General features: G+C 39.1%; 2 protein-coding genes across 2 annotated transcripts in view; one reads left to right on the top strand and one right to left on the bottom strand.

Moving 5' to 3' along the window:
• The first annotated feature begins 730 nt into the window (after nucleotides 1–730).
• LOC134655910 (polyglutamine-binding protein 1) lies at nucleotides 731–1726 on the top strand. The gene has a single exon (XM_063511411.1). The coding sequence runs from the start codon at nucleotides 843–845 to the stop codon at nucleotides 1680–1682; it is 840 nt and encodes a 279-aa protein (XP_063367481.1). The 5' UTR covers nucleotides 731–842; the 3' UTR covers nucleotides 1683–1726.
• Nucleotides 1727–4859: 3133 nt separating this feature from the next.
• The window catches only part of LOC134656070 (uncharacterized), a 40399-nt gene continuing 30549 nt past the window's right edge, over nucleotides 4860–14709 (bottom strand). The window contains exons 26-30 of the mRNA XM_063511588.1: nucleotides 12220–12352; nucleotides 11008–11185; nucleotides 9522–9653; nucleotides 5327–5517; nucleotides 4860–5026 (exon numbers count right to left, since the gene is read on the bottom strand). Of these exons, the coding sequence (XP_063367658.1) occupies nucleotides 4926–5026; nucleotides 5327–5517; nucleotides 9522–9653; nucleotides 11008–11185; nucleotides 12220–12352 (735 nt within the window). The 3' untranslated portion in view covers nucleotides 4860–4925. The remainder of the gene's footprint in view (nucleotides 5027–5326; nucleotides 5518–9521; nucleotides 9654–11007; nucleotides 11186–12219; nucleotides 12353–14709) is intronic.

The following is a 14709-nucleotide window of genomic DNA, read 5'->3' as shown; positions in this document are numbered from 1 at the left end:
TTCCACCGATTTTCGAGTGACGAAATCGAGCGATCGAAATTCAAATAGGCCCCCAGACGGGATGATCAAATCGACCGATTTGATCAGAAAAGAAACTGGCGTCAATCTCCCATATCACCAATTTTAGATTTATATTTGAGCACTCTAAATTAAAAACTAAAATGCTAGCAAACGCGAATACCAGCGTCACAGAATAAGTAATAGTATTATCATACCAGCGTCACAAATTGGAACCTATTGTATGCATTTTAACAGTAATATCTTCAGTCGAAATCGGCGAGCCAAATTGGTGTTTGGCTCGCCACCTGAGGGCCTACCGCGAACCACGTTCGACGTGTTGCCTCTCTGTCGCACTTGCAAATTCGTGCGTAAGTGTGATAGGGAGGCAACACGTCGAACGTGGTTCGCGGTAGCCCCTCTGATTTGATCAGACGATTTTATTAGATTCCACACTCGCGTTCACGGCTTCGCGTACGAGTGTGGAGGGGGCTTTAGATATAGTTGGTCAAACCAATTTGTCAGCCAGTAAGAACCAGGAAAACTATACTCATCCTTTTCTTTTGGGTGCTAGTCTAAGTGTAAGACATAGATAGTATGATTCTCTCTATGAAATGAGACAGTCCTTTGACTAACTAAATCCATGAACGCGTTTTTTTTTCCACTATGCTGAACGCATTTTTATGTAGTCTATGGTAACTGTCATGTTAACAACAGAGTGACGTTCTGTTCGCGTCTGCGACTTGCGTGAAAGATGTGAACTATTGTATAAAATAATAGAAAAAGAATAACGATACTGATTACAACCGTCTTAACAAAAATAGGTGTTTCTACATTTCTAAACAATGCCTTTGCCACCATTGTTAGCTGCGCGCTTAGCTAAAAGGGGCATACTCAAGCCAAACTCTAATGTAGAAACAACAAACGAAAATCCTGTACCACAAGCCAATGAAGAGATTATAGCAGAAAACTACGATAATAAACCAGAAGAACAGGCCAACAAACATCAGTTCTGGGAAGGTATAGAAGGTGTTAATGTGGATCCAATTAAAGGCCATAAAGGATGCCCAAATAAAAACAATATTTACCACGAATGTTCCATCTTTTGCGTTAAAAATTGGAAACACGGAAAGGTAGTACCAGACGAAGTGTATTTGGAGAAAAAACGAAAGGTTTTAGAGTTGTGGCCATTACCATCTGGTTGGGAGGAAATATATGACCCTGGACTTGGGCAACACTACTTCTGGAATGTCCACAATAATCTTGTTTCTTGGCTACCACCTGCACATCCGAAAGCTAATCCCACGGAAAGTGCAGCGCATTTGCGAGAGGAGAGACTATTGAAGGAAGGTGATGAAAGTGATGACAGCAGCGAGGCTTCTGACCAAGAAGTCCCACAGCAACCAACTAAAGAAAAACGTCGCGACAAACGAGAGAAGGATAGACCAATGGTCCACCATAGAGACAAGGGCAGATCCAGAGTTAAGGATAATGATTTAGATCCGATGGACCCTGCGGCTTACTCTGACATTTCTCGGGGCAGTTGGAGTGCCGGACTGGACTCTCAGACCAAGACTGGTGTTGACACAACTGCTTCCGGCTCGCTGTACCAAATGAGGCCATATCCTGCACCGGGCGCTATTCTGGCTGCCAATGCCAAAAACCAACCACCTCCATCACCCTAGTTTCTTTTGTATTTGATATTGAGTAATAAATGTATGAATATTTTTTTTTTTTTTTTTTTGTTCTGGTTTGAACTGCCATCAGTCGGTAACGACTATAATCAGTTTTGCTGTATATAGTTAACAATTTGGGTTTTGGAGACCATCGTCTCTCTTAACCACTGCTTTCTTATGGCACAATGTGCTTCCTTTTAAGTCTTTTTACTGTTTCTGTCTTGTCCAGTAATTTTGATGCCAGTGGATTAGGATGCCTTTCCAGGCGCTCAATGTAATTTTTAGTGAATCTTTTGATCTCTTCCTTTATGGTGGGCATATTGAGATAGTCGTGTACTTCATCGTTTCGAGTGAACCAGGGTGCACTGGCAATCACACGAAGGATGGCGTTCTGTGCTCTTTGAAGACACATAATGTTACTGTCGCTAGCAGTTCCCCATAGTTGGATCCCATAGGTCCAAATGGGTTTAATGATTGCGTTGTATAGGAGTAATTTATTGTCCACTGAGAGGACCGAGTTGCGTCCCATTAGCCAATGAAGATTTTTGTATTTCAGGATCATTTCATTACGTTTATGTTTTATGTGGGTTTTCCATGTAAGGCGCCTATCCAGATGAAATCCTAGGTACTTGATGCTCTCGCAATGTGGTAGGATATCATTTCCAAGTTTGGCGGGAGGGCAATCTCCTCTTCTTAGGCTAAAGGTGATATGGTTTGACTTATGAGCACTTGCCCTTACGCGCCATTTGGTTAGCCAGCTATAAGTATTATCCAGCACAAGCTGTAGCTTCTTACTAGCTATTTCAGGTGATTTGTCGCAGGAGAGGTAAGCAATATCATCTGCGTAGGTAGCAACGGTCACGTGCTCAGAAGTGGGCAAGTCATAGGTAAATATGTTGTAGAGGGTCGGACCAAGAACTGAGCCCTGCGGCACACCTGCTGTTATGTTATAAAAACTGGATCTCGCGTCACCATGCCTCACTTGGAAAATTCTATCGGATAGGTACGAAGCTAGGATGTGAAAGACCGAATGAGGCAGTTTTTCTTTTATCTTACACAACAGTCCCTTGTGCCAGACACGGTCGAATGCTTGTTGTACGTCCAGGAACGCCGCAGAGCAGTACTGTTTGTGTTCGAAACATTGACGTATCGCGTCGTGAACCCGATGTACTTGTTCAGTTGTGGAATGTGACTTTCGGAATCCAAATTGGTGCGGTGGTATAAATGTATGAATATATTTTCATGTGCCTTATTTTCTATAGTTACAAGCACTCTAGAACAAAGGCCCTGTTCAATGTTCAAATCTAATAATAAATATTATAGGACATTTTTACACAAATTGACTAAGCCCCACAGTAAGCTCAAGAAGGCTTGTGTTGTGGGTACTCAGACAACGATAGATATAATATACAAATACTTAAATACATAGAAAACAACCATGACTCAGGAACAAATATCTGTGCTCATCACACAAATAAATGCCCTTACTGGGATTCGAACCCAGGACCGCGGCTTCACAGGCAGGGTCACTACCCACTAGGCCAGACCGGTCGTCAAAAAATCTTTATGCAGTTATCTAAGATTAGATTAGATTTATTTATTTCACAATATATGATTACAGTACAAATTACATTAAAGAATAGATTACATTAAAGATGCTTAATCCAAATAAATTCATAATATGAAAAAAAAAATCACCTGAGAAGGATCGTCAAATAATAACAATAATGAAAGGAAAACAATGTCAAAAATAGGAACGCGATTATAAATTCACTTATTGAATATAATGGGTTGTCCAGTAAAAACTTTCTCAATTGACGCTTGAATGTTGTATCGGATGTTTCCGTCCTTATTTCTGCAGGTAATCGCTCATAATAAGTCGGACCGATGACACGCGGGTTTTTTGCTGCAAGTGCCATGCGACGTGGAACTGTTCGTAATCTACCCGTAGTTCTAATGTTTATACCAGATACCTCAACACGTTTGAATAAAGATAAGTTATTTCTCACATACATAATAATTTCGAATAAATATAATGTGTAGTGTGTCATTATTTTGTGCGTCACAAAAAGGTCCCTGCATGAATGTCTAGGCTTCACACCCGCTAGCGTTCGTATTGCCTGTTTTTGCATAATAAACACTCGATTGGCATCCGTAGTTTCCCCAAATGAGTACACCATACGTCATTAGCGAGTGGAAGTGAGCATAGTAAACCGATTTTAATGAAATGTACGAAATAAGGGGTTTCAACTTCCGTAACGCAAAGACTGCACTACTCAATCTATTGCATAGCCGGTCAACATGGCACAGACATCAGATATGGTAACCAGGGCCTCTCATCAGGTTAATCAATTTAGTCATGCATAAAAAATGTGAATTGAGAAATATAAAATTTAATAAAATACATAGTTTGAAAGTTTAACAATTGTAATTAATTAAAAATTATATTTACAGAAATAGGAATAGTCATAATACACTTTTTAACAATACATCATAATTAATATGTAGAGTTAGACCAAGATTTATAAGTCTGCAACAATTTTAATAGCACACACAGTGCAAGTGTTATTTATACGTCATAATTTCATAGAAGTTTGCCATTTAAAATAACACTTGCACTTGTGCTATCAAAATCGTTGCAGACCTATCTTGGTCTGATTAGTTGCATAAAAATGCTAAAATGAAAGAAAATCACATCATGAAAGGTCAATTTAAATTCAATATACATATATTGTATTGAGAAAAATCTTGAGCTCAATACTTACTTAAATATCTAAATTTGACTTTATTGTCAAGGCTTACATTAGGATGAGGGATTGTGTTGTAAACTTTTATTACTGTATGAAAAACTACAGATATGAGTGGATGTTATTGATATTAAATATCATCAGTAATAAAGCACATTGTCCTTATTTGTAGCCTTAACCACAATCCTAATGAATCAAAATCATAAATAATATAATCATGATTTTGTTTATTTATTACAGTAAATGCTTGTAAATGTAAATGCTCTATGTATATAGGAGTAAACATGGTACTTTGCTCACAAAACCAATCACAATTATGTGCTTAAGAGGGCACATACATTTGCCAACACCTTGACAGGTACAGGTATTTTTGATAGTGACTACTCAAAATTGATGTGCCTATTGTGATTTCAAAAATTGATATAAATTAAAATACATATCAAGTTAAACATTTTTATCTTTATTATATTTTGCGCTTATCTAGTATTTATTTAGGTTCCTAGTGTTAGTTTAGGCCGTTTTTCATTTTCGCTTTGTCCGTGATGTGTGCGAGCAGGTTGTTGGACGTGATGACGCCGACAGCGTGCTGCCTGTGCGATGACGCGTCTGGAACACAGAACACAACTCAATGACTTTAATAATGGTCAGATTACTGTAACTATGCTTGAAAGATACTTTGGAGGTAAACGCCATGACTCTTGGATCGTGCAGGGCCTGCCACTTTGTGGCTAAGTCGAAAATATAAACTTGACATTTAAACTTTGCGCCAGTATACATGGGACCCCTGTGCTGCCCCCTACTGTTCATGTACACTCCCTACAGTCTACCAAGGCAGCTGCCGCCTATCTTAGGCATGCCTTTGACAACTTAACGATAAAAATTGTAATATGATTTGGTTTCGTTTACCTGTTTTAACAACCACAACATATGGCGCAATGTCTAGCATGCGCGACACTAGTCCCAAGGTCGGGTTCTTCGCAAGGTCTACTTTGTAATACTTCTTCACTAGGAACTTGTCGAGGCTCTCCGACGTGGAGCCCGACAGGTTAGCGAGGCGCCGTCTAGCGTCATCCGCCGTAAACACGCCCGCCACGGAACTAAAACAGATATATAAGATGTAATTATTTTTGAAAAGATGTGTCCCGTCCCGCCGAGTTTGTTGCCGGTCCCATATTGGGATACCCTCCTCCAATTGAGGGAGGATTTAAATCTTCTCGGGGCAGAGGTGTAGGGTTGGAGCCGGTCTGCCTAGCTTTATTTGACGTTCATAAGCGCATTGTAATTATGCCTACTTGATTAAACTATCTTTTATCTTTATCTTATCTTATCTTTTATTTGTGGGTTATTCCCACCTGTCACCAGTAGCAACAACTTGGTAACAGGTGGGAATAGGTATGACACCTGACCATTAGCCGGGTCCACACAGAGCGAGCATACGCGGGAACAATTTCCTCGCGCACAAAACGGCCAGTGTAGACGTGTCACGCGCGCGCCGCCTCGGCCGAGACGCGTGGGTCTACACTGGCCGTTTTGTGTGCCTCGCGCGTATGCTCGCTTTGTGTGGACCCGGCTATTAGGTACGATTGATTTCAGAAACATCTTTAAAAGCCAACATTTCAATAAAATATATGTACATGACCTTATTGTCAGTGTCCTAGAGGGAGTGGTGTACTTAAATATATTTTTGGAATGTTGGTTTGTTAATATGTTTGTGAACTCGATGTACTTATTTATCGTTCGGCTGCACTCGGGCTGTTTTGAATTGATAGAGTAAAGCAACGAACGAAAGTAAAAACATGATAGGACTTCAATAGCATAACAGAACTGATGTAATAAGTGTGTCAATTCAGTCGGCAATAAATACACAAATATTATATATAAATTATAATCATCTATATCACGCGCCTGTTACATAGGCAATAGAACTAAAAGCGTTACCTTAAAGTGTGATTGTTTAATTACTTAGCAACATTTTAATATAAGTTACGATGATTTAGAATCGGAGACATGCTCAAATAAAACGGTTACGACATACAGGAAGGCGAGAATACATATCATCAAAAATATCATTAGATTTTTTTATTAAATATTGAAAGTTTAAATCTTTTTTACGAATAATTTTGACATGTTTTGAAAATAATGATCGACTGCATGTTGCCAAATTAAAATGTCAGTTACGAGACAAAGCAATATCAAAAACATTGATTTGAAAATGATTTGAATAAAAATAATGAATGCATTCAACAAATAGCCATAGATATAGAATAGTAGCATACAAATAGAAATAGGCATGTTGATGAAAATGAACCTAGAACTATTTTGGCCAAGTAACTTTTCTGTTGACTGTCAATGTCAGTATGTTTCATGCACGTTTCGTGGTTTCATGAAAATGCGCGAACGGACTCCTGCCGCTATTTTGGTGGCAGTGCATCGTTTTATCTTGGTAATAATGTATATAATTCATTTTGTTGATATTCTCTGGCAAAGGCCCTAGAGGCTGCCATTTCTCTAATGTAATAACTGCACCAACTTTTTGTCAAGTGTCGTTAGTGTTATTAAATTGTGTTCACTGAATTATATTGGACTCTGATAATATTTTGACTTCACCGCAGACTTACTCGTGAGTAACCTCTACCATATTATACTAGGTACCTAAGATCATCAAACATTTTAGGGCAGAAAATCTTCTATATATAAACGTGAAAGACCTGACTGACTGATTGACTTAAATCAACGCACAGCCCAAACCGCTGGGACTAGAAAGTCCAAATTTGGCAAGTAGGTTCCTTATAAGGTCTAGGGGTCCACTAAGAAAGGATTTTTCAAAATTCATCCCCTAAAGGGGTGAAATTGGGGTCCAAAGTTTGTATGGGGTTCAAGTTTTATTTTGAGCTAGGAAATTGAAACTTTGTTAAAAGATATATTATTAAAATACAAGAAAACTAATTTCAGCGTTTTTGAAAATCCCCTAAGGTGGTGATAAAGGGGTAGAAAGTTTGTATGGAGATCAACATTTTTTTCGAGTGCGGGACTTGAAACTTTGTATATGGGCATATTATTAAAATACAAGAAAAGTAATTTCAGCGTTTTTAAAGATTCATCCCCTAACAGGGTTAAAACGGGGTTGAAAGATGGAATCCATTACGAATTCTTTGAATCTTCTTATAAACGCGTAACATAAAATAAAAAAATAACATTAATTGAACATTATTAAAAATTCAACCCCTAAGGGAGTTAAAAAGGGGATGAAAGTTTGTCTTGGGGTTCAAATTTTATTGTAAGCTAGGAACTTAAAACTTCGTAAAAAGGTATTATAATAAAAGAGAAGAAAACTGATTTCAGCGTTTTTAAAAATTCATCCCTTAAAAGGGTTAAATAGGGGTTGAAAGTTTGTACGGAGATCAAACATTTTTTTGAGTGCGGGACTTGAATCGTTGTATAAAGGCATATTGTTAGAATACATGAAAAGTAATTTCAGCTTTTTTAAAAATTCATCCCCTAAAAGGTTGAAAGTTGGTAGAGAGATCAAATTTTATTTAAAGCTAGGAACTTCAAACTTCGTAAATAGGTAGTTAGGTAGTAGGTTTTACTAAATAGTGGACTTGAAAATATGCTGGAGGTTGAGAGGGATTATATCGAGAACAATTTTATTCAGTTAGGGGCTTGAAACTTCGTAGCCAGGTCGTTATAATTAACAAATGATTAACAGTCCCTACTGCTATCTTTTGCTACATAATGCTCTAAGCTAATGTAGAATATGTAACCACCAATATACAAATCCACGCGTACGAAGTCGCGGGCAACAGCTAGTCAATACATATACTCTACACAGGAACATGACTCTTTCGGCCAAATAACTACAGAGATAAGTTTGGAGCTAAAAATTAAACAAATGACGTAAAGGAGGTTACGATCCCGTGTTATCTTATCTCTACAAGAGATTAGCCGATTTAAATATTATTGGTTGGCGTCAAGCCTATAACCAACTATAGTCTTGCTGTAGTCAAGCCAACAATCAAACCAAGCAAGGCCGAGACAAGCTCCAAAGAAATGGCACTCAACGGGTTATTCCCACTAGTTACCACTAAGTTGTTACCAGTGGTAACTACTGGGAATTTTTTTCCCACCTTTTACCACTGGTATTATATTATACTATTTAAATACTGTTTTTATTAGAATTTAACTCTAACAAAATTTTGGTGGTAACTACTGGGAATAAAAATTCCCAGTAGTTACTACTAAACCGAGTTGGTGGTAACTACTGGGAATAATTTTTCCCAGTAGTTACCAGTGGTAAAAGGTGGGAAAAAAATTCCCAGTAGTTACCACTGGTAACAACTTGGTGGTAACTAGTGGGAATAACCCACTCAACCGGTTTGAATTCGATGCGTAGACAGTAGGTAGACATGCGCTTGCACACGCTAGTAAGTAATAAATCTGCCGCGGACGTCAGCCTCGCTGTGCGGTGGCCCATAGGACATTATGTTAATTCGTACGCTCGACCAACGTCAGCGTAAGAGATCAAGCCTTGCAAGAGCTTCCCTGACACTTTGACAAAACCTGCATTTTCTCTGCATCTGCATTTGCATGAAATTAAAATTATAATCGTAGTCTATAAGTTTCGGTTTATTCTTGTACATAGTCAATTTAGTTAGTATAAAAACAATATTTGTACGCTAGTCATGGCAAAACAAGGATCGTACAAAGACAAGAATGTAACACCTATATATATATATACGCTTGTTTGACACAAATAAACATTCATTCTCCTAAACTCATCGCAACACAAATGTACCTACTTACTTGTAATATTTATTATAATTATTATATAATGTCAGATTTACAGATTTACACATCAAAGTAACTTAAAAAAAAACATACGATCTAAACTAACTAAAGATACAAGAAAACTTAAAAAATTAAACACAAATTACACTTAGACTAAATTTAACTAGCCGATAAAATCGCTCCGCGACCCCCCCGATGCAAAAGTGCCCATCACGCTCGCTGCGTTGCCACGTTGAACCGCGATGGATAACCTTTGCATCAGGAAGAACCCAGAGCGAGGATCCAAACCCCCAACTTGTAATTGGTAACTTACCCGTCATCTCTAACGACGGTGGCGAGAGGCACGGAGGGGGTAAGTGCGGACAGAGCTTGTGCCGGCGTGCTGTTTAGAGGCACGCTGGGTACCGGCGTCGCCAGGGACGCCTCCACTGTCGAGTCCCACCACCTGGAAACAAACTGATATAATCAATATTTCCTCAAGTGCCTACATATACGGGGAAAAATCAAAACGATGCAAAAATGCCTGTTGGTACAGTCGTCGTAAAATATATGTTTACACTTTTGCACTTACTTCTTGGTAGCAAGGCCAAAATGTATACATATATTTGACGTCGACTGTACCTATCTGATAGAGCAGAAAAAAATAGCAGCACGCGTTGCCATAATAATTCACTTCCGAATGAAGTGATAACGTAAATAGCATATTAACATCTGACCTCCATCGATAACAAACGTACCGTAATACCTACATCATTAATAAATATATCAAAATATTTACGAAAATATCACGGTTTTTATCAGTAGTATAACTGTGTCAAATATTGCGTTATGCTGTGTGTAAGGGTAATTTGTATTTATAATCCAATTTTGTCGTCACGGTGTTCATGCTAGACTAAGCAAGTCACATGCACGATTTAGGAATTATTCTGAATTATAAGTATGTTGCATTATCTACTTGTATTATTATTATTCTTAATCATGTATCACACATGAAAAAATACCATCGTCTAGAGAATGCTCCCCGCACCGTGCGAGTGTAGTGTGAGTAGTTACGTATGTCAGCAATCTGACCATGTTTGCTCCGCGTGCTAGTGTTTTCTCATCACAGACAAGACATCCTCTAGACTGAGCACAGTAACGCTACCCCCTCTGCCACTCATACGGTAGTTTTACTCCATCTTCGAGTCAATCCCGTGCCGTGATTGGTCCGTGTCTTTGAACGGACCAATCACGGCATGGGATTCGCTCACCTCGTCCCCCCGCACCCCCGTATTTTTGGCAGCATCGGTTTCATGAAATAATTGCTCTAAACTCAGTCTAGAGGATTCCTAGTCTATGTTTCTCATAGAATAACTAAGTCCCTACCCGCCACCAATACGAAGTCCGATCATCGATTAATATATGTTTACTCCTAGATCACCCATCGTGCTTTCGCGAGAAATAGTCGATCGGTAATTTTTTATACATATCTCAATTACGAGTGGTGTTAATGCCGAATACAGACTCATGAATATCTTTGGTAGCTACCAATTAAGTGGAGTCCAGACGAGACAATTTTTCGCCAATCTGATGAAATTGTCCGATCGAATCAGGCCGTGCGGACGCAAACGCCAATTTGATTCCCCGATCAAATCAGCAGGTGCGGACACAAAAATGCCAATTTTCGAAGTTAGTATCTATGGAATGCAAATTGGTGATTAAATTGTGTACGTGTGGAGGCTAGATGAGATTGGCGCCAATTATTTTCCTGATCATATCGGTCGATTTGCCCAGCTCGTCTGGACTCTAATATTACTTACCAGAGCTTATCGTTGGTAGGCACGGGCTTGAACTGGCGCGCCTCCATCCACGGGTCGGAGATGTGTTTGGTCATGTAGTTGCGGATGTTGTCTGGCAGCAGCACCACGCACTTCTGGCCCTCCTTGAGGCTCCTGGCCGCCTGCAGGGCGCCCCACATGGCTGAGCCGCTGCTGCCGCCTGCGATACATTATTAGTAGGGATGTAACGATACATGATTTTGCCGATACGATACCGATATTTAAAGTAAATAATCGGCGATACCGATACCGATATCGATAGCCTGGTAGTTAGTTAATAAATCAAATAAATAAAGAATTATATCCTTTATATGCATAAAACATACTTATGTTTAATAGACACTCGATTTTAAGAAGTGTGAAAAACTGAAAAATAAAAATAAAGAAAAATATATTCCTATTAGCAAAATAGCACGATTATTATAGCAGCTTCACTGTTACTCAACCTAACAGTAGGTATAACACGTTACAGTATAATACGTTGTAACAGTATAACAACGTAACGTAACAGTACTATCGTAGTAAAACTTACCTACGTAAGTTTTGACACATCAAGTTAAAATTGAGGTGATTCTTGCCCAATAAAATACGTTACTGTGGGTTGTTTACATTTTGTTATTATATCGGGAGTATTTAAATCGGCGATGCCGATATATCGGTCTGCCGATTATATCGGTCGATATATCGTATCGGTATCGTTACATCCCTAATTATTAGTATTAAGAATTTTGCAGTTTGTTATTTGCAACAAACGGGAAAAAACGTGTTATCGGCTACACTCGTGGCGTGTAGTTCGCTTTGGTAGTGAATGTGTTAAGTCCGCCTATTGCACTGTTTTTCTTCTGTGCAATAAAGGTTAAATAAATTAATTAGTGATACAAATGAAAAGTGTAGTTGTTGCTAGCAACAACTAGGTACGCTAACTCTGTCATATCATATGTTACGTTATTGAAGTAATGTACATGATTATTAACCTTTTGGACGCCAATGACCGATATATCCGCACCGTAGGTTCAACGCCAAAGACTGATTAATCGGTCACAGACCACAGAGCAACATCGACCTACGTGCATATACATAAAGTTCAACTTCAGTTTTGACACTTCAATGACGTGGCGTCTGAGTGACAGCTTTTGTGTTTGACACGGCGTTGAAAAGTTTAAATAAATTTGAATACAATTTAAAACGATGTACCGCAAAGCAAGCCTTCTTCCTGAATGAGCCGCCTCGCCATCGGCAGCGCCTTCTTGTCGTCGCACTTGATCCATTTGTCGATGACGGTCCGGTCCAGTGTCCGCGGCAGGAAGTCGTAGCCGATGCCTTCCACCTGTCGTCACGCAAGCAACTCTTAGTGTAAGGCCTGAGTGGACGCTCGAGTTGGGCGTGCAGCGGGGCGGGGCGTGCGGCGTGCATGTTAAACAAATGCAAGCGTATAGGAGCGGCCTTAGTGCACGCTGCTCACATCACTTGTGAGCCCGACGCCACGCTGCACGCCCCGCCGAACGCTCCGCTTCGAGCGCCCACTCAAGCTTTACACTTAATCGAATACGGTCTAACAAATCACTTTTACTACTTATCAAAAGAGTACCTACCTAAAGTATCTAGGTACCTAAAGTAATTGAAAAGCAAGTTCCGCTTTCCAACATTTTGATGTCAGCATGACAAGACGAAAAACAGCGAAAAACGAAAGTCGAAATTGCTTTATTTTACATGCCTCCATCTCGCTCATGCGTATTCGAGCGATAGAGAAGCAGATAAAGAAATTTGGATTATTGTTTTTCACAGTAGGATAGTTACTGTGAAATATAAGAAGACACATTTAACATATCAATGTTTATAAACTATGAGACTATGACGCAGGTCACGCAGGATAACGAAAACAAATCTATGCAATAATAGCACGTGGTTCATCACAGTTGCGCAGAAAAATATGTTTATCTTAATACTGAGACCGTGTTGTTTCTGGTTGTATCTGGTTCCTAAGGCCAGAACTACAGTAATTGCGTTCATGATTATGTGATTAATAATCGCTAACACGTGCTGATAAAAAATGGTAAACATGAAGTAAAAATGTGTACACGTGTATGACCGGCGGTGCACTGGTCAAAGAAAACTAGAGTTGACAACATGGGAATGGGATTGATTACTTAAACTATATATGCTAGTTAAAAACCGGCCAAGTGCGAGTCGGACTCGCGCACGGAGGGTTCCGCACCATCAACAAAGAATAGAGCAAAAAAATCGTGTTTGTTGTATGGGAGCCCCCCTTAAATATTTATTTTATTTTAGTTTTAGTATTTGTTGTTATAGCGGCAACAGAGATACATCATTTGTAAGAATTTCAACTGTCTAGCTATCGCGGTTCATGAGATACAGCCTGGTGACAGACGGACGGACGGACGAACAGTGAAGTCTTAGTAATAGCTAGGGTCCCGTTTTTTACCCTTTGGGTACGGAACCCTAAAAATCGATGGATTAAAGATAATAATCTTCTGAAAATAATCCAATTATATTGTATTCCTATTGTCCCGGTCTATGTATTCTTATTCTGGCTACCCAAAAAAAAATACTAATAATTTATACAAAAGAGATTATTAAGAGTTGTATACATGTGCAGAAAAAATATCTATCAGAATCCAAACTAGGCTGAGCCTGTAGGTATCTTGGAAGTCTGATTGACAACTATATTCAATTTTTTAGGTAGTGCTTAATACTAAAAGTAATTACTACAGTACAAGCTATAGGATACAAAGTCACTAAACTAAACTAAAAGGACTAATCATGCTATTCAATTTTGAGTGTGGGCGTGAGTTTGTGTGGGAAGTGTGTGTGCGTGTGTGCGCCAGAAGATGTGTTATGCGGTTAGGTTAAGCCTTCGTTGTCAGTTTTTCCGTCTCAGCATAAGATAAAGTGTTCAACCAATTTGTTAGTTTAATTTTGACATTGTGAACGGACAATGATTTTATGTCTAGAGCCCTGCAAATATTGTTGTAGGTGTATAAAGTCTGGAGACTTCCTAGCCAACGCAGACCTAACTGGGGGTAGACGGGCTTTGAAGGTTCTCTTTAGTAGCATCTCCTTACTCCTTATATGACAAAGAGTTAAGTAAGGAACGGTGGGTACGCGTGACTGCTTTTAGGATGTAGAGCTGCCGTACTTTTAGTAACTTGGACTCAGAGTACAACCGATTCGTGGGGAAGCGATAGTGTTTTTTGTACATTACTTTTATCACGGCTCTTTGTGCGCGTTCAATTGTTATCCTATTCTTTGATGATAAATTGATAATGTTTTTCGATTTAATTTCCGTAACTCATTTGTGTACGAAAAGCATAGGATTGTTATGTAAATAATAGACTGAGGTCGTCACAAAAGAAGTTGTTTGAAAGGAAGTTAAGTAAGTAGGTAGGTATTTTCCGGCATGAGTTTTTTTCTAAACAATTCGTGTTTTGTTAATCGGAGGTTACCCAACATTGGTGTTTTTTGTTAACTTGTTACAGTAACCGTTTAATTTTAACAGACGACCTAGAAACCAGACAAAAGTAAATCACGGTAGCCGTTATATACCTACACAAACGTTTATGTTCCTTTCATATTGCTCTTGTAATAGGGAGCGTTCAAGTATTACGTAACGCAAGTTTTGGACATTTTTGACCCCCCCTCCCTCCATGTAACGCGCCGTAACGT

The sequence above is a fragment of the Cydia amplana genome, chromosome 17 (genome assembly GCF_948474715.1).
Source record: "Cydia amplana chromosome 17, ilCydAmpl1.1, whole genome shotgun sequence".
NCBI lineage: Eukaryota > Metazoa > Arthropoda > Insecta > Lepidoptera > Tortricidae > Cydia > Cydia amplana.
The sequence above is the reverse complement of the archived record's forward strand: the minus strand, read 5'-3'. Positions and strand labels throughout refer to the sequence as shown.